This window comes from Macrotis lagotis, chromosome 4, assembly GCF_037893015.1.
Source record: "Macrotis lagotis isolate mMagLag1 chromosome 4, bilby.v1.9.chrom.fasta, whole genome shotgun sequence".
Lineage (NCBI taxonomy): Eukaryota > Metazoa > Chordata > Mammalia > Peramelemorphia > Peramelidae > Macrotis > Macrotis lagotis.
In genome coordinates, this window is record NC_133661.1 from 259,774,308 (window position 1) to 259,798,023 (window position 23,716).

At 38.5% G+C, this 23,716-nt stretch overlaps 1 protein-coding gene and 1 long non-coding RNA gene across 5 annotated transcripts in view; one reads left to right on the forward strand and one right to left on the reverse strand.

Moving 5' to 3' along the window:
• Positions 1–6,889, reverse strand: part of CCDC198 (coiled-coil domain containing 198) — a 65,738-nt gene extending 58,849 nt beyond the window's left edge. For both annotated transcript variants that reach the window (XM_074235895.1, XM_074235894.1), the window contains exons 1-2: positions 6,503–6,889; positions 72–163 (exon numbers count right to left, since the gene is read on the reverse strand). In XM_074235895.1, the coding sequence (XP_074091996.1) occupies positions 72–163; positions 6,503–6,725 (315 nt within the window). In that variant the 5' untranslated portion in view covers positions 6,726–6,889. The remainder of the gene's footprint in view (positions 1–71; positions 164–6,502) is intronic.
• LOC141522442 (uncharacterized) overlaps positions 1–23,716 on the forward strand; it is a 137,882-nt gene that overhangs the window by 85,853 nt on the left and 28,313 nt on the right. Inside the window, exons 1-4 of one of the 3 annotated variants that reach the window (XR_012478215.1) lie at positions 6,951–7,009; positions 9,652–9,755; positions 10,014–10,114; positions 15,763–15,821. This is a non-coding gene — a long non-coding RNA (uncharacterized LOC141522442). Of the gene's footprint in view, positions 1–6,950; positions 7,010–9,651; positions 9,756–10,013; positions 10,115–15,762; positions 15,822–23,716 lie in introns of those variants that run through there. The other 2 variants (XR_012478214.1, XR_012478216.1) reach the window with 2 other exon arrangements.

A 23,716-nucleotide genomic window follows, 5' to 3' on the forward strand; every position in this document is an offset into this window, starting at 1 on the left:
ATAAGTGTTGAAAGAAAATGTTACCATTAACTCCAAGAAATTCCTTAGGAATCCTTTAAAGTTCATCTTACTTGAAATCTTCGGGGTGGATGTCTTTTAATAATACTTGTTTCTCCCTTTTCCAGTGGAATATCAACAGACGTGGGCCTGTGCACTTCAAGATCTGGAGAAAAATAAGAAAATGTCGTAGAAATATTTTCACATCAATTCATTTAAATCAGTGATAGTTTGATTCTCAATGGATAGAACATTGAACCCAGATTAGAGAAGATCTGGATTCAAATGTGACCTCTTATGTTTTTTTTAGGTTTTTGCAAGGCAAATGGTGTCAAGTGGAATGCCCAAGGCCACACAGCCAGGTAATGATTAAGTGTCTGAGACCGGATTTGAACCCAAGTACTCCTGACTCCAGGGCCAGTGCTTTATCCACTGTGTCACCTAGCCTCACCACCTCTTGTGTTTTTACTAGTTGGGTGACCAATTTCCTCATCTGTAAAATGGAAGCATTAATAGCAGCTGCCTCCCAGGGTTGTTGTGACAATCAAATGAGATATTTGCAAAGCACTTTGCAAATTTTTAAGTGCCATATTGGGGCTATTGTCTAGCTATTGGGGCAGCTAGGTGGCACAGTGGATAGAGTCTGGAGTCAGGAGTTCAAATCCAGCCTCAGATACTTAATGATTACCTAGATGTGTGGCCTTTGGCAAGCCACTTAACCCAACTGCCTTGCCAAAAGAACCTAGCTATTATTGCAAACAAATTATCACATACTTCCAGTTTTACCTTTAAAATATCTAATCTAGGGGTAGAGAACACTGTTAAAGTTTAAAAATTGTCATACTAGAGACCCATTGTGGGCCACAGTAATGAAATATCAGACTCAGCAGAGTGCAAATTTATTTTATCTATCTATCTATCTGTCTATCTGTCTGTCTATCTATCTATCTATCTATCTATTTATTACTTTTGATTTATGGAACAAAACAAGCATTTCCATGACATAATTTAATAAAAAAAGATTGCACATGAAACTGCAAATCTATTATATAAAACTTACTATTTCTTCCTAATTTATAACATTATCATTTAAATTTCTGTTTTTTCCTTTTTTTTTTCTCTTGACTTCCACCACTACCCTAGAGAGAGCTACCATTAGACCCAAAGTGTAAATTTTTTAATGTTAAGGACTACAAATCCTTTGATATAATCTCAGGCAAAATGTCTTATGCTATTTTTAATCTTCCAAACTAAACCTATTATTTCACTGGAAGAAGAGAATGAAGGAAACAAGCATTTATTAATTTGTTTTAGGTGCTGTGTTCATTTGTTAGACCCTCACAACAACTCGGGGAAAAAGAGACAATTATTGGTATAGGAAACTCTAATGTAAAATTTTCATCCACCAATAGAGACTGAGATTTAATTTTACAGTTTTGCTTAAAGGATGTACCCATAACCACACAGCTAAGTATGTGTCAGAGATAGGACCTTACTCCAAGACTGGCCCTCTCAATTTGAACATACTTATAAAGCAAATACTTCATAAATGTTTGTCTGATTGGATTAGATGATGCCCAATATTAGACCTAAGCATATCTACATCCTCTCTAGTCTCCTATTTAAGAAAAGAGCAATTCATATTCTTAAAATAATTTAAGCTTTAGGACATTCTTTCTTTATAACTTTGTAGCATAGATAATGCATTGTTTTCCCCATTTTTGCATTTGTGTTTTCATTGGTATCATCAGCAAGCAGCAGCAGTCACTATATAGAGTATCCCTAAGTCTTTTTAGTAATGGTATTTGCAAAATACTCTACATGTTACCTCATTTGATCCTTACAATATCCCCAAGAAGTAGGTGCTATTATTATCTGCATTTTATAGGATGAGAGAATCTGAGTGCTTTTCCCAAAATAACACAGATTTTGTATGAGTCTGGATGCAAATCCAGATCATCCTGATTCTAAAAACAGGTGCTCTTTCCATTACTGTTCAATCATTTTAGTTGTGTCCAAGTCTTTGTGGCCTCCTTGGGGATTTCTTGACAAAGCTACTGAAGTAGGTTGCCATTGCCTTCTTTGACTCACTTTTCAGATTAGAAAACTGAGGCAAACAGGGGTAAGTTAATTGTTCAGGGTCACATAGTTAGGAAGTATCTGATGCCAGATTTGAACTCAGGAAGATGTCTTCTTGACTTCATCACTTGGCCACCCAGTTGTCTGGATGAATGCATATACATATAAACATATACAATACACACATCATACACACACACACACACACACACACACACACACACATATATATATATATATAATACATATAAATAATTTATTAGGACCATAGAGTTAGAACTGTAAGAAAATCTAGATGACATCTAATTTCAGATAAGGAAACTGAAGCCCATAGAGGTTAAGTGACTTACCCTAAGGTATATGTAGGATCAAAAAATTTTAGAAACCATTGGCATAAAGCATTAAGAGACAAGGATTCAAACTTTGCCCATGAAATAAAATCCCTTAACCTTTCAGAGTCTCACTTTCAGGAATGTGCCAGAACCTGTTTGAACCCACTCTCTAGAACTGATAATTAAATTTTCAGTGTGAGCATTTACATCTTGGAAATCTGCTGATGCTACAAATCTGGGCTTAATTTATTGTGTAGTTAATTGCTAGATTTAAGAAAGTGATGGAGGAAATAAAAATGCTGATTAAATTTAATAGCATGTCATCTATATATTTTATTTTCTGCCCAACACAACCTGGTTGAGTTTCCTCATCTGTAAAATGGGGATAGCTTGACAAGTATAAGGGCATAAGGAATAAGGATTCAGTCTCAGAAAAGATCTAGTTTCAAGTTATACATAAAATCTAAACTCAGAATTAGTCCCTTAACCCTTCAGTGCACTTGGCAATTCTCTAGGGCTGTGAGTTTCAGAGTAGATGACAACCTGCATTGTAAAATGGAGTTTCTTAATGGAAAGAGTAGCTAGGTGACACAGTGTATAAAATGTATCTTCCTGACTCCAGTCCTGGTATTTTATCTAGTGTGTCATTTTAGCTTCTCAGAAACCCTTTTAGGAGATTTTCTATTTCTACTAATGAAAATTGGCTATAATATATATATATATATATATATATATATATATATATAAACATTATGATGAATATTACATGTGCATTATGTGCATCATAAATCTACATGGGCTTTATAAAACTCAAAATAGAAATTTAGAAAGAATGAAATAAAGGTGAAATAATTGATTTTGGAACAACAGGAATTTATTGAATAGAGAAGTCACCTTGTCACACACTTGAAGAAAAAAATCACTATGTGAGCTCGATAAAAAATGGATTGGAGAGGGGCATTCTTGAGTCACGAAGACCAATTAGGAGGCTATTACAATACTACAAGCAAACAAAATGAATATATGAACAAAGGTGGTAACTATGAGTAGAGAAAAGGGGATAGATTTTGAATAGATAGGGAGATATAATAGAAAAGATTTGGCAACTAATTGACAAATCAAAAATTCCAAGCAAGATTGTGAGTCAAAATGGACTGAAAGGATGTTAGTACTCTCAGAAGAATAGGGGAGTTTGGGAAAGGATTGAATTTATGGGGCAAATATGATGAAATGAGATCTCAATTCTGTTCACAGCATAGTCATGTCACTTTTCTTGGGCAACTCATTCTCTTCCCAAAAAAATAAAAATAAGGGGGAAAGGATATCAATTGCTGCCATGGAATGAAAAGCCTTTGGAGACCACCTCCTAATGCCTGCCACTGCTACAATAATAATAACGTTTGTCCTTCATTTTAGAAGAAAGTAATCTGAGGAGAAGGGAGAGGTTCTCGGGAGGAGGGGAACACCAGCAGGGAAACTCACACTGTGGGTTTCTGGATCAAGTTTTTAACCTTATGCTTTGAGGAGTAAAGTATGAACCATGACTAATTATGATCCTAGCATACATCCATTGAATAAATTCCATATAAAGAGAATGGATGAGTAATTTAGATATTGAAGACTTAGAAAGGGAGATGCTCTTTCTACTTAAAAAAAAAACCCAAAAAACTATGACCAATGAAAGGAGTCGATTTCCCTTCTCCCTAGATTGTTTGGTGGATGCAGCAGTAATCCAAGACCTGGACAGATAAGAAATTAGTATGCAAACTCAGAATCCCAAAGCATTTCTTGTTCTTATTTTTAAAGGTGGCCTAAAGAATTATAAAATGACAAGACAAATAAAAATGCACTTCTTGGCATTTTATAACAATTTAGATTCTCTGATTTTTAAATGCCTTACCCACAATTCCCTTCAGTTTTGCCTTTTAGTCAATGGAAAATTCCAAGTTTTTTAAAAATTTTTTGATATGGGTTCTATGATTTTATTGATATAAGAAACTTCAAGTGAGGAAAATTCTACAATTGCAAATCTATAATTATTTTGCTTATTGTTGTCTGGGAACTCAAAGACTGACTTTCCCAAGGACTGCACAACTATCAATTTATTCTCATCATCCTCATGATGAAACAATGAATATAGCAGTGACTTATTTTTTTCTGTAATTTTAAATGAAGCAGATTTTTGAGGTTTAACTTAAAGTGATACCATTGCATTAAACAGTACAAAAATAGTTATGATGATGACATATATCTAACATTTATAGAAGGTATTAAGGTTTTCAAAGGACTATGCATGTTACACATTTAATGTTATTTCCTTCAGTCCTCAACAACACAGTGTGGTAGGGGTTATTCTTATATATATTTATGAATGAAAAAATAGGAGAACAGAGAGAGAGAGAGAGAGAGAGAGAGAGAGAGAGAGAGAGAGAGAGAGAGAGATTGAGAGAGAGAGAGAGAGAGATTGAATGACTTGCTCAGAGCCACACATCTAGTAAATCTCTGGGGAATGATTCAAACTCAGGTCTTCATAATTCCAAGTCCAACACTCTATTCATTATTTCATAAAGCACATAGCAAATACTTTCATATGCAACTCATTAATTAAAATTTTTTGTGTGAAAGACTCACAGATGCCAACTAGATGTCAGACATCACTATTAATTCTTTGTTTTTGAATCGGACTTGAAGACAGTAGTACCTCTTTTCTCATTTTATATTTCTAAAACCTATGTGAGGTATTAGAGACACATTAATACTCTCACTTTACAAATGAACAACTTGAGATATAATGAAAAGATGTAGAGATTTGCCTAATGTCACAGAACTAGTGGTTCAGCTGTGCCTAAAACTCAATTCTCTTAAGTATTAGTTAATGATGGTCATTCATATCAAAACACAGAAGAGCAGTTTAGAACTTTGTCTTACAAAATGGGTCCACCTTTCCTCATTCAATTGCAATAATTTTCTTGGCAGGTAAAAACTTCTAGAGATGAAACTGGGGCACAATTAGTATCTTTGACAATGAAAATCTAAAGGGAAAATCCCATTCTATGATTCAGAAATTGAGAGATGCATCAAGTACTTACATATATAAAATAGAAATAGGAACACAGTAGTAGCATGCATATGTCACTGAAACAATTATTAATTATATGGAATAATACTTTCTAGTTATTTAGTTCTTTAGGGTTTTTTTGCAAGGCAATGGGGGTTAAGTGGCTTTCCCAAAGCCACACAGCTAGGTAATTATTAAGTGTCTGAGGCCGGATTTGAACTCAGGTACTCCTGACTCCAAGGAGGATGCTCCAACTATTACTCCACCTGACCACCCCCTATTTAGTTCTTTAACTAGAGAAATTCATTTCTCTTGTAAACATGAAATGAAAAACCAAAATTAAAAGGTCATTAATGGAAATACTTGCTTTTAATATAGTTTGGAAATGTGTGATAGCAACCTTTTCTCAAAATGTAATTTATATTTAAGTGTTCAGTCATAAAACACCGGGGGGAAAATTATTTAGAATATCCAAAAACAATTCATAATCACCTCAGGATCAATGTCTAATCTAATCAGAACAGGAAATTTTCTCTTCTTAACTTGAAGGTATAAAGGTAGAAAAATATGAAATAAATGAAAGTCCTTTCCACTCATTCAGTTTCCTCCTGGAATCATTGGTCTTTTATAATTATTCAAGCCATTTCAAGTCTATTTCACTGGTGATATATTATAAAAATTATTTTTAACTTAGACCCTATCTGACTGATGATTATTATTACTGATTTTATACAAAACACAATGTTAATGGTAAAATGAGTTGCATATAAAAAAATAAGAAATAATAAATTGAGAGGTATCAAAATGATTTCCCCTTATGCTTCAAATAGTACTACAAAAATCTTTCTTGCACTAATTTCCAAAAAAATCCTCTGCTCCCCTGAACATACTCTTACTTAAACTTTCTTCTTTTGATAACATGTAATTTTTTAGTTATATTCAGAAAATTCCAGTTCTATATAAAAACAACTGCATAAGTCGATCAACAGCCTTCCTTCACCTGGAAGAATAATTTGTATGCCAGTTTTCTTTTTACCTGAAGAATATCTTCCATACAAAGTCTCTCGAAGTGGTGGTAGCTTCCTCTCCAGTGTTTTCTTCTTCTCTTGTAGTCTTGCAAATGAATATAAATTTTGTTCTTCTGGATTGTCATTGAATGCCAAGTTTATAGAACTGACTGGAGAAGACACTGGGTCTTTGTCTTGTATAGGAGCCACTCTGGTAATCCTAGGATGGGTCTTAGAATATATTGATCCCATTTCACTTTAAAGACATTAAAATATATTTGTGGGGGAAAATGAAGAAAATATTGAACTTTCTACTTGCTCTGTTATTAAGGTACTTTCTTTCTAGTTGTTTTATAAAACAGTTTTTAAGTTCAATACATCTTTCTAGTTCTGTCTCGTTACCTATAACCCCTTTGGAAGACTTCCTGGTAGACTGGTTTCTATGGTTACTCCCCTACTAACTCCTCCCTAGTCATTCCTGAATAAGAATTTTGTTAAACATTGATTTCATTGGACTTTTCTCTGGAAGGATTAATGTAAGGAACAGTAACCTCTATTAATTTTTAGACAAATCTCTTAACACCAGAAAAAGTCATTAGTACATTTGTAATGGAAAGGTTTAGAAAATTCAGTTGCTTTTGAATTCCACAAATAGTTAACTAAGGACCCACCATGTGCAGGTTACTTATCCAGATCCTAGGGATATTAAAATGGAAAAAAATACACTTCCTGTCCACAAGGATAGTTTAGTCTAACAGGGAATACCATATATCTTGAAGGGGATACCATATGCTATAAAGGCAAAAAGGAATTGAAGAAAAGAAGATATATACAAAAAAGTACTTGGAGAAAATACATTGTCTGTGGGAGGGAGGACATTAAGAGAGACTATGGCAGAGGCAGCTCCTCAACTTGGTTTTGAAGAAAGAAAAAGGATTTCACAAGAAGCAATTAAGTAGGGGTACAATCCAATGTGAGATATGGCCAGCATCAATGAATGTGGAATATAAGAGCATCTAGTAGTTGATTTTGAAAAAAACAGATAAGTATAGAAAAGGAAATCATGTCAAATACAGCTAGAAAGGGAAGTTGAAGTTATGTTGTAGAGGACCTTAAATGCAAGCTTAGTACTTTTAATTTTATCCTATAGATATAAGGGAATGCCTCTCTCTCTCTCTCTCTCTCTCTCTCTCTCTCTCTCTCTCTCTCTCTCTCTCTCTCTCTCTCTCTCTCTCTCTCTCTCTCTCTCTCTCTCTCTCTCTCTCTCTTTCTCTCTCTCTGTGTATGTATGTGTGTGTTTTATCTTATTTCTTAGCAGAGAAATTTGCATGAAGGAACATTTTGTCCCCCTTTGAGGATGAATGGATGCATGGGGAAAAGTTCATGAATATCTTCATTTGGATTTTTTTCCTTTATGTTTACAACTAATATGATGGTGGTATTCTGGAATGAATTCTAGAGACACAGTAGACAAATTGATTAAAACTCTTGGATTTTTCTACTGTGCTAAATTTGTGATGAGATTTATAACAACTTTTACATATAACTTACAAATAGATTTAGTTTCTTGCATGGACTATGTATTGGCCATGCTCTTGATATAGTTTATAGTTTATGTTTCTAAGATCTACAATCTATGCTTCTAATGCAGTTTAAGTTCTTTCTGCAACCAATTGGTAATGGGAAATCAATCTCTAGAGTTCTTGCAGCAATGTAAATTATGTGGCTGGTTGGCTAAGCAGAGGTGATGTATGACCTAAATTTTAATTTCCTCCAGGCAATTGCTTTCCTCTCTCCATTTATCCATTGGAATTGAGGGAGACTGTATAACAAGTACTCCTTGGTAGACAGGTATCATTGCATAATAAATTGATATTATGCATGGAAAATTCTCTAAGAGATTACTAAATTACGGCAGCTTAATGAAAACTATATCATCACTCTTTAAAGTGAGTCATTGAATGCAAAGGCCAAATATTTTACATAAATGAACTATGTTGAAAATAGCAATTACTGATTTCAACATTTGACATTAGGAAAGATTCAAAATTTAAAAAATATTCAGTCACTGATATTGTAGGACACAGTCGAGTTTTTATTTTTGTCATTTCAGTCATATCTGATTCTCTGTGGTCTCATTTGGAGTTTTCTTGGCAAAGCTACTGGAATGGTTTGCCATCCAGCTCATTTTATAGATCAGTAAATTGAGGCAGACAAGATTCAATGACTTGCCCAGGTCACGCAGTTAGTAACTGTCTGTGGTCAGTTTGAACTCAGGAAGAGACATCTTCCTGACTCTAGACCCAGCATTCTATCCACTGCAGAAGTTGTAATTCATAAGATATAACCCATAGTTTAGAAATAACTGATTCTGGGCTTTTGTGAACTGGAATTGATTTTAGCACTTACCTCCCATTCCCAAACTGAATTACTCTGACTCATGTTGTCCTTAGCATTTACCCTGGAAAAATCTCCAAATTTAGCTCATATGCTAATTTCCCACTGATATAGGTAACAGGGTTCCTAGATTCCATACAATTATTCAAAGCAACAATTTTTTTTAAAAATGTGACAGATTTTACTTTACAAGTTAAGATATTGCAAGGATCTCATAGAAACACATGAACAATTTCAGAAAACTCACAAGATTCCCAATATCCCATAATCAATATCATTCTTCTCCTTCTCTGATGAATCTTACTTTCCAAGGACCTAAAATTCTCCAGACTCAGGTCATCCCATGGACTCAAGTCATAAAGGAAACAAACTTTCCAATTAATAGTGTTCCTCCATTCTGGCAAATCTCATTTTAACCTAGGATGAATGTGGTCCTTTCTCTCACACTCATAGTGCCATCTTGTGGTTTGGACTCCCCCAGAAGCACAACATGCCAGGACAGGGTGTTCAAGCAGACAATGCTTCCACATTCTGGAAAGCCCCTTTTTCACTTCAAAGAGACTCATAGATTAAACCTTGTAGTGTTATTCTGAGGGCAAACATACTTGGATAATCAGACAAGCAGCATCCCCACCTCAACTCTTTCTCATCATCTACACCAGTCAAACTATTGAAATAGCAAAAGACAAAATTTGGATCGTGGTTTTATGTCATGGTTTTTCGTCACTTATAGCTAATCCTCCCAGAAATGAGTCATATTTGCCATTTTCCTCTCTTATAGGAAACATGCTGCACAGAACGCTTTCCTTTCTTTAAACTCTTGAACTTGAGACTACTCCCAAAGCTGTCACTGAGTAGGAGATCCTCTTCTTAGATGTGACTTTGGTAAGATCATATTTGCCTTTGTCACTGCAACTCTAAAAACTTTCAATACATCACTCAATTGTACTCACTCTTGCCATATATATCTATATGTGTGTGTGTATGTATAATAATATTAATGGAAATTTCCCTCATTTCTCATACACTATATGCTCCCATCCTCCCACGCTCATTTCTGTTGTGCTTTGATCTATTTGGAATAAAGCTAGGAAAGGATAAAGGTTGAGTTATTCATTATGATTTCCTTTTTTTTTAATGAAGCATAATGGAATAGTTCTCCCCCAACAAGAATTCACGTCAATGGCACAAATCAGTCAATTCATTTTGGGTACAACCGTGATCAACATGACCCATCATCCAGGGTGAGATATGTTCTTATCTTCCATAGAAAGATATAAACAAATCCCTTGCAAAGGTTCCCTACTTTATAATCTCATCAAGATAATGAGGGAATCCCTGAACAAACTTGACCATATAAAAATAATCATATTACAAAATATTAATGTATAGGACACTGGATTTAGAGTCAAGAAGATAAATTAAAATCATGTCTTAGGTACTTTCTATCTCTGGGCAAGTCACTTAACATCTTTCTGTCCTAAGACACTAAACATTATTATGCTAAGTGCTGGGGCTATAATTTTTTTAAGTCCTTATATCCTGAAGAGATTATGAAAAAGGGTAAAAACATCACCTGTACAAAAATGTTCATAGCAGCTCTGTTTGTGTGGCAAAGAAATGGAAACTGAAGGAATTTCCATCATTTGGGGAATGGTTTAACAAACTGTGGTATATGTATGTTCTGGGATGTTGGGGGCGGGGGGAAGAGGCTTGGCGGTCGCTTAGAGGGGGAAACATAATCACCTTATAAGGGAATGTTACAGAACTCGGCCCCTCATTGAGTAAGAGTTCATGGGAGGGAGGACAGAGGGGATAAAAGGGTCTGCTGAGAGGTTGGGGGGAGCGGGAATGTGATCACAGAAGAATAAAGACTCATGACCCACCTCAGGCGCTCTGTCTGGTTCTTCCCCCATCAAAGAGTGGGGGCCGGAGGTACCCCGAAGACTCACCACGCGTTGGACTGGTGAGTAAGAGGACGGACTAGCATTAAGAAGCCGGCGTTGTAAATAAAAACCCGGCAAGTGGTGCCGAAACCCGGGACCTGATTTTGCTAGGGAACGTCTGAATCCGCTGGTCGGATTCTCCAGACAGCCTCGGTCGTTTCTGACCGGGAGGAAGGAGAGGGCGTTTACTCTCAGATATTGCCTGAGGGACATATCCCTATTGTGTTGACTATGCTTTCTTTCTCTCCCCTTTCTCCTTCTGCTCTAATCACGCTCCTTGCCGTGCTGGCCTGTCTGATTGTGCCCTGCTGCCTCCTTCTCTTTTGCCGAACGGGAACTTTCCAGTTCTGCCACCTGTTAGGATTGCAGCCTCGGCTAGTAGACAGCATGGGGGGCCGGAATAGTATTCCCGCCTTTGAGCCGGAGGAAAAAGAGGCCGTTGCAGTGCAGCTTTATAAACTCTGCGCTAAGCATGGTCGTAAATTACCTATCAAGACGTGCCGTGCTTTTGTTGAGAATATCTGGAACATCTGCCCTTGGGTGCAACATAGTGGGATCCAACCAGATAAATGGAAGGTGGTAGGGCAGCAGATGGCCTCCTATAATGACACCTGCCCGGGAAAACTGACCCCCAAGGATTTTACAGTGTATAAGATAGTGGATGCAGCCCTGCATCCCCAAAAGGTGACTTTGGCACGAACAATCAGCACTCAGGTGGGTAGCTCGTTGGCGGGATCGGATTCAGAGGGCTCAGAGGAAGAGGGAAGGCCACTCCCTCCCCTGTATCCGTGGGAGGAACTTAGAAGAAACAATGGGGGAACAAGGGGCCCCCAGGGAGAAGATTCAGGGCCGGAAGTTTCCGAGCGCGGGAAGGGAGGGGTGCAAACAGCCCTCAGGGGTGGCAGGAAGAGGAGCGTGAGTAGGTGGGACCGGGAGGCTGCTGACGAGGAGGGAGAAGTCCGCGCTGATTGGACAGCTGCCGCGCCCCAGGCTTGGCGGCCCAGCCAGGAAACAGAGGCAAAAAATCCCCCGTGTTCCTTGTCCGCCCTTCAGAGATCCCCTCAAGGGCTCCGCCCATCCGGCCTACTTGCCACCAGTGCCTCCATAGCAATAGAGAAAGGGGAGGAGGTGGACTGGGATGACTGGGGCCTCTACCCGGTATTTACGGACCCCCTTACCGGAGCCCGAGACTACCGCCCTGTCCCTTTTAAGATGCTTAAGGAACTTAAGGAGGCCGTGACTAAATACAGCCCAAGCTCCCCTTATGTAAAAAGACTGATGCAAAACCTCTTTGCTACGCACCCTTGGACCCCTGCTGACTTTGACGAAATTGCAGCCGCGTGCCTAGATGCCTCCTTATATTTAGCTTTTAAGGCTCAGGCCCGCAGAGAGGCCTCTAAGCTGGCAAAATCCCGGGGTTATACTCCCCTGGATTTAGCCATTGACCTCCTGTGTGGAACTGGAGCCTATACTGACCCTGCTGTTCAGGCCCAGTATGGCCAGTTTGAGCTAGAGACTGTTAAAGAAACACATGTTGCAGCTTGGGATAAGATTGGAGCCATGAAAGGGGGGAGAGCCACACAGAAGTTGGTTGGGCTGAAGCAGAGAGCAGATCAGACACCCCTCTCATTTGTGAACGAGGTTAAAGAGACAGTGACTCGTATAATGGGAGACACCCCGGGATCTGATCTACTTATGAGACAATTGATTAAAGAGGGTCTTCGCCCCAAAGGGATCGCAGCCATTAGCAGCCTTCCCCCCGACGCTTCATTAGAAGGAATTGTTGACAAATTGCTGGACATGCCCAGCGAGGATTCAATTCAAGCCTTAGTGACTGCCATGGAGAACCGGGAGGATAGCCTCCTGACCGCCCTTCACGGTATGCAGGTGAGACCCACCTGTTTTGGGTGCGGAAAGCCAGGGCACCTCAAAGCACAGTGCAGGCAGCGGCCCCCCTCCACTTCAGTTCCGACCTGTTATTCCTGTGGAAAGCCAGGTCACATAGCCAGGTTCTGCCGATCCAAAGGGAAGTCGGGAAAAGGGAAAGGGAGGGGCCCGGCCGCGGGGCCCCCCCCCGTGCTCGAAGACAGCGGCCCCATTACTGTGACTATCCCCGTGAGGGTTGACTATAGAGAAGGGACACAGCAGAGAGAGATCGGGCCTTGGGAAACCTCGATGATTCCCATCGAGCTAAATATTTTCCCAGCGCTCATCACAGGGGCTGAGAGATGTGTGGACTTAGTCACCCATACCCAGGTCATTTTTGGTCCCGGAAGTCCCACATCCGTAAGGGTCACAAACCCCCACCCCTTTCCCACCTTGGTAAAACAGGGCCAAGAGGTAGGAAAGGCGCTGCCCTTGCGGGCCCCTCCCGCTCATGTGAACTGGGTCCACCCGGTCAGCTCTGGGCGACCACTGTTAACCGTCACGGTGGAAAATCAGAAGCTCGAAGGGATAATTGACACTGGAGCCGATTGCTCTGTCATAAATAGGGGACAGTGGAGGCCCGAGTGGCCACTCCTACAGAGCCCTCAAGCAGTGACAGGGGTGGGGGGCAATAGATCTGCCATGAAAGCAGCACACGCCTTACGGTGGTCAGCTTTGGAAGAATCTGGACTCTTCACCCCACTGTGCCTACCCGACCTCCCTTATGCATTATGGGGTAGAGATATCTTGAGCCAGCTTAACCTGACACTTGCCACCCCTGATAGCCTGCGGGGAAATTAATTGGGGCCACTCTAGAGATGAGCTTTTCCCCCAGAATAACATGGATTAATAAGAAACCTATTTGGGTTGAGCAGTGGCCCCTGACAAAAGAAAAGCTCATTGCCCTCACAGACATAGTAATGACCCTCCTGCACGAGAACAAAGTGGAACCGTCCCTTAGCCCGTATAACTCCCCCGTCTTTGTCATAAAAAAGAAAGGGGGGAGTTGGAGAATGTTGATTGATCTTCGGGCAGTAAATGCCAACATGGTACCCATGGGGACCCTCCAACCTGGTCTCCCTATGCCCACTGCAGTCCCGCAAGGGTGGACTATTATAGTGATTGATGTTAAAGACTGCTTCTATAGCATTCCCCTCCACCCGGAGGACAAAGAAAAATTTGCCTTTTCCCTCCCCGCGATCAATTTCCAAGCCCCCAGTAAACGTTATCAGTTCACCGTCCTACCTCAGGGAATGGCCAATAGCCCCACCCTGTGCCAGCTTTACATGGATACTCTGCTCCATCCTATCTTTTTAAACAGAAAGGGGGAGTTGGCAGGTCACTGACCCATTCAGACCTGTCTCAGGTACTATTTACCATGAATTTCCTACAAGTCAGGGATGACGGCACTACAGCCGCCCAGAGATTTTTCTCCCCAAAAGGACATGCTAAGAAAGAACCAACGCTCCTGCCCTCTCCCACCAAGGCCCTACCAGGCTCTAAAGTCATGTGGAGAGATGAAGAGGGAGGTTGGCATGGCCCTGTAACGGTAAAGAACAGAAGACAGGGCCACCTGTCATTTCATCCCGAGGATAAGATAGAAGAGCCAGAAAGATGGCTCCCTGTTTACAAGATAAGAGACCTTGATTAATGCCCAACCCTACGGGGTGAGAGGAATTTCTTTCTTTTTCAGGCCTTCTGATCATCGTAGGGATCCTTGGAGGTGCTCCATCTGAAGGAAATCCGACATGGGGAATACTCCGAGTTATTCCCTCTCCCTTCCGGTAGCACGGAACTCCCCGATCTACCCTCGCCTGCTAGTGACCAATACATCGATGGGGCTCCCTTCTGCCTCGGTGGGGCCCCTCATGTGTGGCCACAGGGGAAAACATCGAGGATCCCATACCATGGAGGGATTGCCAGATGGCGGGAGGATACCCCCTTGAGGGTGAACAAGGACGCTGATTCTGGGAATCACCCTACCTGTTGTCTGTTTCTGCCGCCTAGCTAGGCGACAGAGGGGCTATATGCTTCTTACTCAGAAAGCCTTCATGGCCATGGAGACGGGGGAGGATCCCCAAGTCTGGCTAGCCGCCATGCATGACATGTGACACCTAGGGGTAAGACGAGGTAAACCCCAAGACGGGCAACTTCTCCTGACCCAGCCACCTAAGACGGGCAAGGTCCTGGGTTGAAGGAGATGACCTAAGACAGGGTTCCTCGCCCCCGGCGGATCCCCAAGTCTGGCTAGCCGCCATGCATGACATGTGACACCTAGGGGTAAGACGAGGTAAACCCCAAGACGGGCAACTTCTCCTCACCCAGCCACCTAAGACAGGCCCTGAGGGTGTCGGGCGCCTAGGACGGGCAAGGTCCTGGGTTGAAGGAGATGACCTAAGACAGGGTTCCTCGCCCCCGGCTATCAGAGGCCAGTAGAAATGACACCGCTTAAGGCTAACCTCAGCACCGCTTAAGGTCACACCAAGTGATAACCTTGTAAAACAGAAAGGGGGAGATGTTGGGGGCGGGGGGAAGAGGCTTGGCGGTCGCTTAGAGGGGGAAACATAATCACCTTATAAGGGAATGTTACAGAACTCGGCCCCTCATTGAGTAAGAGTTCATGGGAGGGAGGACAGAGGGGATAAAAGGGTCTGCTGAGAGGTTGGGGGGGGAGCGGGAATGTGATCACAGAAGAATAAAGACTCATGACCCACCTCAGGCGCTCTGTCTGGTTCTTCCCCCATCAAAGAGTGGGGGCCGGAGGTACCCCGAAGACTCACCACGCGTTGGACTGGTGAGTAAGAGGACGGACTAGCATTAAGAAGCCGGCGTTGTAAATAAAAACCCGGCACTGGAACACTATTATTCTATTAGAAATCAGGAGGGGTGAGAATTCAGGGAAGCCTGGAGAGATCTGCATGAACTGATGGTGAATAAGATGAGCAGAACCAGAACATTATACACCATAACAGCAGCATGGGAATGATGATCAACCTTAATGGGCTTGCTCATACCAACAGGACAATAATCAAGCACAATCTGGTGATATCTGCAATGAAGAATGCCATCTATATCCAGAGAAAAAATTGTGGAGTTTGAACAAAGACCAAAGATTATTTATTACCTTTAATTTTAAAAAAGCGTTATCTTATTATGTAATTCTGCCATATTACATACTATATGTTTCTTCCTTAAGGATATGATCTCTCTCTCTCTCTCATCACATTCAAGTTAGGACAATAAATTACTATGGGAATGATGTAAAGACTAACAAACTACCTTCTGTGGGAGGAGGGAAGCAAGATTGGGGAAAAAATTGTAAAACTCAAAATAAATAAAACCTTTCTAAAATTTAAAAAATGTCCTGCTCTCTTCCTTCTTTCCTTCCTTTCTCCTTCACATGTAAAATGGGGATGATAATAGCAACTTCTTCACAAGGGTCTTATGAGAATCATATGACATAACTATAAATCGCTTCACAAATATCAAGGTGATATGCAAATGTCAGTTGTTATCATCATCATTATCATTATAAGAGAGGTGCAAACAAAATTCTGTGTGAGGGAAGATGACTGACTCAAATATTAAATAATGGTCATAGATTCAATAGAGATAGGAATTAATAACAGATCAGCAATTCAGTCTACACTATCTTATATATAGTCATAAAATGAATATAGTTATACAAGAAATCTTCTAGAAGATCTCAAGAAATTAATTAACTTCTATAGTAGCCCTTTCTCTTTTGGAAGAACTATAAATTATTCTTTTTCTTTTTTTTTCTTTAGATTTTGCAAGGCAATGGGTTTGCCTAAGGCCACACAACTAGGTAATTATTAAGTGTCTGAGGTCGGATTTGAACTCAGGTACTTCTGACTCCAAGGCCAATGCTCTATCCACTGCACCACCTAGCCACCCCAGAACTATAAATTATTAGAAAGTTTTTCTATATTAAGTCAAAAATATGTCATTCTGCTGCAATGAATTTATCTAGAAAGCTCTAAGATTGGCTTGAATGAACACTCAGAATATTATTATCCAGCTAGTTACCTTTACTGAGAATCAAGGACCTTTGATAACAAGAGGAAAAGTTCTGTAGGTTTCTTGGAAGCACATTATCAATCATGCTAGAAGCAGTATCTTTGTTATGAAGTGTTCTTACTAAGTCAGAAGGGTAACAACCCTCTTCCCACAAGCTAGTTTTTCAGGCAAATGCTAAATGCTTCATCAGTCAGGTGTCTATTGGGCAATCATCAAAGCAGGATCTATGTTACTCTCCCACTCTTATTTATCACACAATTTTACATGGGTCTACTGTTCTAAGGCATTTTCTTTTTGTAGTCTGTATTGACAGCTGAGTCATTGTGAACCCATTGGATAACGTAGTGAAAATAAATTTGTGGTCTTGACATAATTGACCCCATTTTGTTTTAAACCTCGATTTTGTGACTGCACAGTTAGTTGATGCAGAGAGATGGTCCTGGAGTCAGTAAGACAGACCTAAACTCAAATTCAGCCTCAGTAACTTACTAGTTGTGTGAGCAAGTCACTTGACTTCTGAACTTAACTTCAAGTCACTTGCCTCAGTTTCCTCATATGTAAAATAGGAATAATAGCCTAGCTCGTACAGTTGTTATAAGGATCAAATAAGATAATATTTGCAAAGCATTAAGCATAGTACCTAGTACTAGTGTGTTCTTTTAGCTGTTTTTCTGAAATTATATAAAGGCTTAAGTGCTATAGTTTGGTAAATAATTACAAATGATGTATATGTACCGCAGAATTGGCACACAACTGATAATGATCCATATTCCCAACTGATAATATTCCCAAAATGGTGAACAACTGACAAACAATTGTTAATGATATTAGTTTTGATTGATATTTTCCTTGTATCATAAGTTTACTCAATCAATCACCTATCAGAACTTGGGTAATGCCCATAGCTAGAACTAATGGAAACCCACCAGTGACCTCCACTCTTCAACATTCTCTTGGGTTGGTATTCACACTGAAACTCTAGTGATACTGATTGATGGACAGAAATTTTATGACATGTCAGACAATCACTTTGGAGAGAGACTCATAACCTATAACTGGGCAGAGCAGAAAACTTGCAAATACTAGTACAAGATATAATGGGAAGGCCTAGGAAATTAAATCGATGTTTTGTTCCTATTGAGGTTAATGTTTGTATGCATTTTTGATTAATAAAGTTTTTGTCTGTATTGAATACGTAAGTCTAATTAATACTTCAGTTTCACTAGCATAGGTTAATAGTAAATGGTAGAGCATGGAGGGTGTTGGGTGAAAGGGGTGTACCTTGCATTTTAGACAGTTCCTCATATATTTGAAAATAGTAATCATTTGATTAATGTTTTTGAGGCCCTATGGCTCTGAGGAATGAACTTGGAATTTTGGTCTGATTCATTTATCCTTTACATAAAACCAGGTGGTGAACTCCCCAGACCTCAGAGTCATAATGAACCTGATCTTGAGCTTGTAAACTTGGAGTCTAGATTACAAGTCAGGTGTTGCAACCAACCCAAGGGAAGCCCTGAGAAGGCAAGGGAATTTTGGACTTGGAACTCGGTGGGACTAGTTAAACTATGAGCCTAATCCCCTTTCTTCCCCAGATACTGAGGTGATATAAAGGGGGATTATGTTCCTCCCCCACTCCAGGAGTGGTATTTTTATATTTATATTCCTTTGAAAAATTGATCTGACTGTTAAGTGGTTAAATAAGGGGTAGGGAACCTTTTTTCTGTCGAGAACCATTTGGTCATTTATAATATAATTTGCAGGCTATATTTGGTCAGACATTTAATTAATTCATCCCTAAAAAGCTACTTGATTTATTGAATTTTAAGTCCCACCTGTGGTTACCTTGGTAACACCAGACAAATATGATCTGTGGGCCATAGATTCCTTGCCCCTGGGTTAAATGAAAATTAGGAACAACACTCTGAAATTGGAGAGCACAACCAGTGGAAACTTGATCCAATAGTAGAAAGACTATGTACCTTCAAATCTCCTTTAGAGTACTTTAGACATCCCTGGGTAGAGAGAAAATGTAATGTGCCTAGCCTTCAGGAAGTAGAGGCCAGGGTAGTTTGTGTTACATATATTAGTATTATACCCAGAACTAAACTCATAATACAGATGTGATTTGACCAGGTCCGATACAGAAGAATTATTTCAATTAATAAAACCTAACAACTGGTTATTGTCATACTGCAAATCTTAGATAATTGATTGATTAGAGCAAAGATTAAAATCATCATCAAATAAAAAATGAAGAATTATGTAACAATTCTCCAGTGTGAACTAAACAAGCTAACCTAGGAAAAAATAGGAAATAGATAAAAGTAAAGACAATGATTTATAACTGTCAGTGATCACTTGATCTAGTGTCTTTTAGTTGTCTAAAGACATGTAACTAGTATGGGCAGGTATTGAATTACATCAATACCACTTGTTTAGTATTTCTATTCTAAAAATATTTGATACAAATCACTCTCAGATTGAACAAAAGAATAAGATCAGTAACTTTTAAATGAACAAATTATACAAGTGCAATTTATATACTCTGCAAGAGCATTTTATTTTTACATGTCTTCAAGAAGAAAGCAAAAAAAGGGAAGTCTTATGATTGGATACTTTAAGTTCAGTTAAAATTTCTTTATTTCTTTATTTCAACTGAAATTTAATTGATTTCAGAGTAGAAAGTTAATTATTTTAAGTGGACTTCTTGTGGATTTCTTGCTCAACAATTTGGAATTACACCCAAAGGGCAATAAAAATGTGCATACCCTTTGATACAGCAACACCACTACTGGGTCTATGCCCTGAAGAGATCACGAAAAGGGGTAAAAACACCACTTGTACAAAAATATTCATAGCAGCCTTCTTTGTGGTGGCAAAAAATTGGACATTGAGTGAATGATCATCAATTGGGGAATGGCTAAACAAATTGTGGTATATGTATGTTATGGAACACTATTGTTCTATTAGAAACCAGAAGGGATGGGAATTCAGAGAAGCTTGGAAGGATTTGCATGACCTGATGCTGAGTGAAATGAGAAGAACCTGAAGAACATTGTACATCTTAAGAGCAACATGGGGATAATGATCAGTCTTAATGGACTTGTTTAGTTCATCAGTGCAATAGTTAGGAACAATTTTAGGGTTCCTGTGTTGGAGAATATCATCTGTATCCAAAGAAAGAATTGTGGAGTTTAAACAAAGACCAAAGACTATTACCTTCAATTTAAAAAAATTATATTATGTATTATGTAATTTTGCTCTTATATTTTATTATTTCCATAAAGATATGATTTTTCTTTCAACACATTCAATTTTGATCATTGTAAAGCCTGGAAACAATGTAAAGACTAACAGTCTGCTTTCTATGGGGGTGGGGGAGAGGGAAGCAAGATTGGGGGAAATTGTAAAAGTCTAAAAAAAATAATTGGTGTGAACATTCATATAAATTAATTTATTGGGTTTTAATTAGCTTCCACTTTTTGGGACCTTTGCCGACCAGTTATTTGGTCCAGAACTGTCCTTTGACTCTTTGGGATCCAGCCTTTTAAGAGAAGTAATATATTTCAAATCTGAGAAGGGTCATGGAAAGCATTTAAAGTAGTTCCTCTCTTATTTTATGACTTAAAATTGGTGAGAATTGTATCAGAATATTTCTATTAAATTAAAAATTGTCCTCTATAGAAAAACTCCATCACTATTTTTGGTCATACTACTCAACAAAAAGTGAAAAGATCTTGTGTGTTTGGTTTCTTTTTTAATCCATTCAGAAGAAGTTGCCTGTATAGAATATAATTGTGTTTTGTTTCCATTTTTAAGGGGTTTTTTTGCAAGGCAAATAGGGTTAAGTGGCTTGCCCAAGGCCACACAGCTAGGTAATTATTAAGTGTCTGAGACCAGATTTGAACCCAGGTACTCCTGACTCCAGGGTCGGTGCTTTATCCACTACACTACCTAGCCGCCCCTTGTTTACATTTTTAATGGAAATCTTACTTTCAAGGGAAAGAAAGTCATGGAAATTAAATGTTTTATGAAAAAAATGTAAAAATAACTTATTGATCTAGAAAGAGTATGAGGAATGGAAGAACAGCAAACGTTTTTCTATTTTTTACTTGAATATGCAAACTCTAGACCAATAAGCCTATTTCAAATTCTGGTGTAAGATACTGCCTCTTTCAGAAGTAAGAGGTTCTATTGCAAAAAAAGAAAAGAAAAAAAGAAAGAGCACTTTTGTATAAAGGAAAAAATAAATCAACCTAAGAAGGACATAAACTCTCCAGTAGGATGTTCCAGGAGTTTGTGCTTAACCCAAGGCTGTTTATCATTTTTATCAACGATTTGGATCAATAACTTTGAATAGCATAAAAGACTTGTTCACTCAAAAATCTCAATCATATTATTATTTTTAGGGGTTTTTTTGGCAAGGCAAATGGGGTTAAGTGGTTTTTGCAAGGCCACACAGCTAGGTAATTATTAAGTGTCTGAGACCGGATTTGAACCCAGGTACTCTGGACTCCAAGGCCGGTGCTTGATCCACTACGCCACCTAGCCTCCCTCATATTATTATTTTAAAGATGTAAAGTTTAACTGTTGCTATTCAAATAGAAACCTTTTCCCAGAATGTTTAGGTTTTTTTGTTGTTTCATTTTTATAATTGCCCTTTTGTCTCATGTCTTAGAGAAATTTATATTATTCTATTCATTACCTATTTTGCCATTCAAGTAGACCATTCAGAAAGCCAAAGGACAAAGCCAAAATAAGCAAAACTTGCACAAGTGGCATTTGTGGGAGAAATCCTTAAAAGCAGGCATGCCACATCTAATGTCAAGAAACATAAACAGTTTGGTTTCTTTTGCCAGTTAACTTGACCAAAAGAATCATAGATTCAGTGGTCTTACAAAGATGTTCTAAAATGTCATGTTATTGCATGTGACTAAAGAGCCTTCTGAAATAGCTACAAGAGTCAGAAAGTAGTCCTAAGAACCGAGAAAAGCAAAGAATGACCACCATCAAGAAAGAGGTGAAAGGAAAAGGGGAAATTAAAGAGAATGTAGGCATAGATAAACTCTAAAGAAATTTTATTTCAAACTCTAATGAAATTTATAGTTCCTTTTGAGATGACTAAGAATGGAAATCTGAAGGAGTACCCATCATTTGTGAATGATTGAACAGTTTATGGTATATAAATGTAAAATGATATTATCTTGTAAAAATGATAAAGGGGATGATTTCAGAAAAACTTTGGAAGATTTGTACAAACTGTTGCAGTGAAGTGAACAGAATGAATAAAATAATTTATTCAATAGCAACAATGTGATAAAGACAAATAACCTTGAATGAGTTAGGAACTCTGATCAGTAAGAGTAAACAGAATCATAGGAAAAATAGAATTTCAAAGTTGGATTGAACCTTAGAGCCATCTAGTCCAACCAACATCTGAAAAAAACTTCAATGAGAGAAAACACTTTATCTCTTAAGCTTCATTGTACTTCTGGATATCCTGAATGGTTATCAAGTTTTGAGTGACATCAAGTCTAAATTTGACTTATTACCTTATTGCCTTGGTAGATCTCACCCCCCCCTTTTCCTTATTTTTCTGCTGTCTCTTTACTAGAAATATCATGGCATCTGTTATCAAGATGTAGCCTTTATCGTGTGTCCTAAATCATGAGTCCTGGTCTTAATTTTAACTCTTACCATTATCATTTTCCATTTTGAAATCCATCTCTTGCTCTCTATAACTCCTATCACCCAAGTGCTAACTACTGTTGGATACTTCCGCATATCTTTTTCAGGGTGGTCTATTTTTCAGAGATTTGCAACACATCCAAAAAAAGCAAATCTCATCCTCTCCATACAAAACCCATTCAAAGTTTCCAGACTTTTTGTTAAAAGCATGTATTTCATCTTCCACAAAGATTTTACTTATTGGGGTTCTCTTTTTACTTTCTTGCATGTCTTATCTTTTTCTATTTCTCATTCCAATCTCTCTCAATTGCTTTTTTCCTTCCTTTCTCTCAAAATCTCCCCTTTCTCAAATATTCCCCATGGAAATTATTATACTTTCATTATTTGCCTATGGACTTGGTGGGGATGCTTTTTTAATATTTTATTTTTCCAAATACATGTTTTTTTAAAAAAAATTTAAAATTTATTTAAGTCAATGAGGTTAAGTGACTTATCCAAGGTCACACAGTTAGGTGTCTAAAGCAGCTAAGTGTCTGAGGCTGCATTTGAACTTAGGTCCTCCTGACTCCAAGGCCAGTGCTTTATCCACTGCACCACCTAGCTGCCCCCCCAAATACATGTTATGAAAGCTTTTCAATATTTATATATATATATATGTACATATATATATATATATATGTTTTAAAGTTACATAATTTCCTTCCACTATCTCTTCCTACCTCCCTCCCCTCAGTGGTGAACAGTCAGATGAATATTATACATACACATTTGTATTAAAAATGTTTACAGATTAGTCATTTTCAGCATGAAGAAATAGGATTAATGGAAATACATAAGAAATACGTAAGAGAAAAATTTTAAAAAGTAAACATAGTGTTCATCAGATTCTGAAGAGCTTTTTTTTTTAGTTTAGTTTTGTTTTTCTTCCTCTGGATGGGGATAGCTGGTTGTTTGATTAAGGAGTTTTGGTTTCGATTCACTCCTACAAAATGATACATTCATACCAACAAAACAAAAAACAAAGTATATTTAATAAAGTGATTATAAAACAGGTAGAATTAAATCAGTTTTATGGCAAAAGTAACCAATAAGTCCCAATATAATAAAAAGAAGAGCAAAGCCTACATAAAGATAGATATTAAAAGAAAATATCCCCAATCGGGGAAGCACCAACATCTGAATCAACAGTGGCTGGGGAGTTCTGAGGTACAGTCTTCAGAGTCGGGTTTGGAAAACACCCCA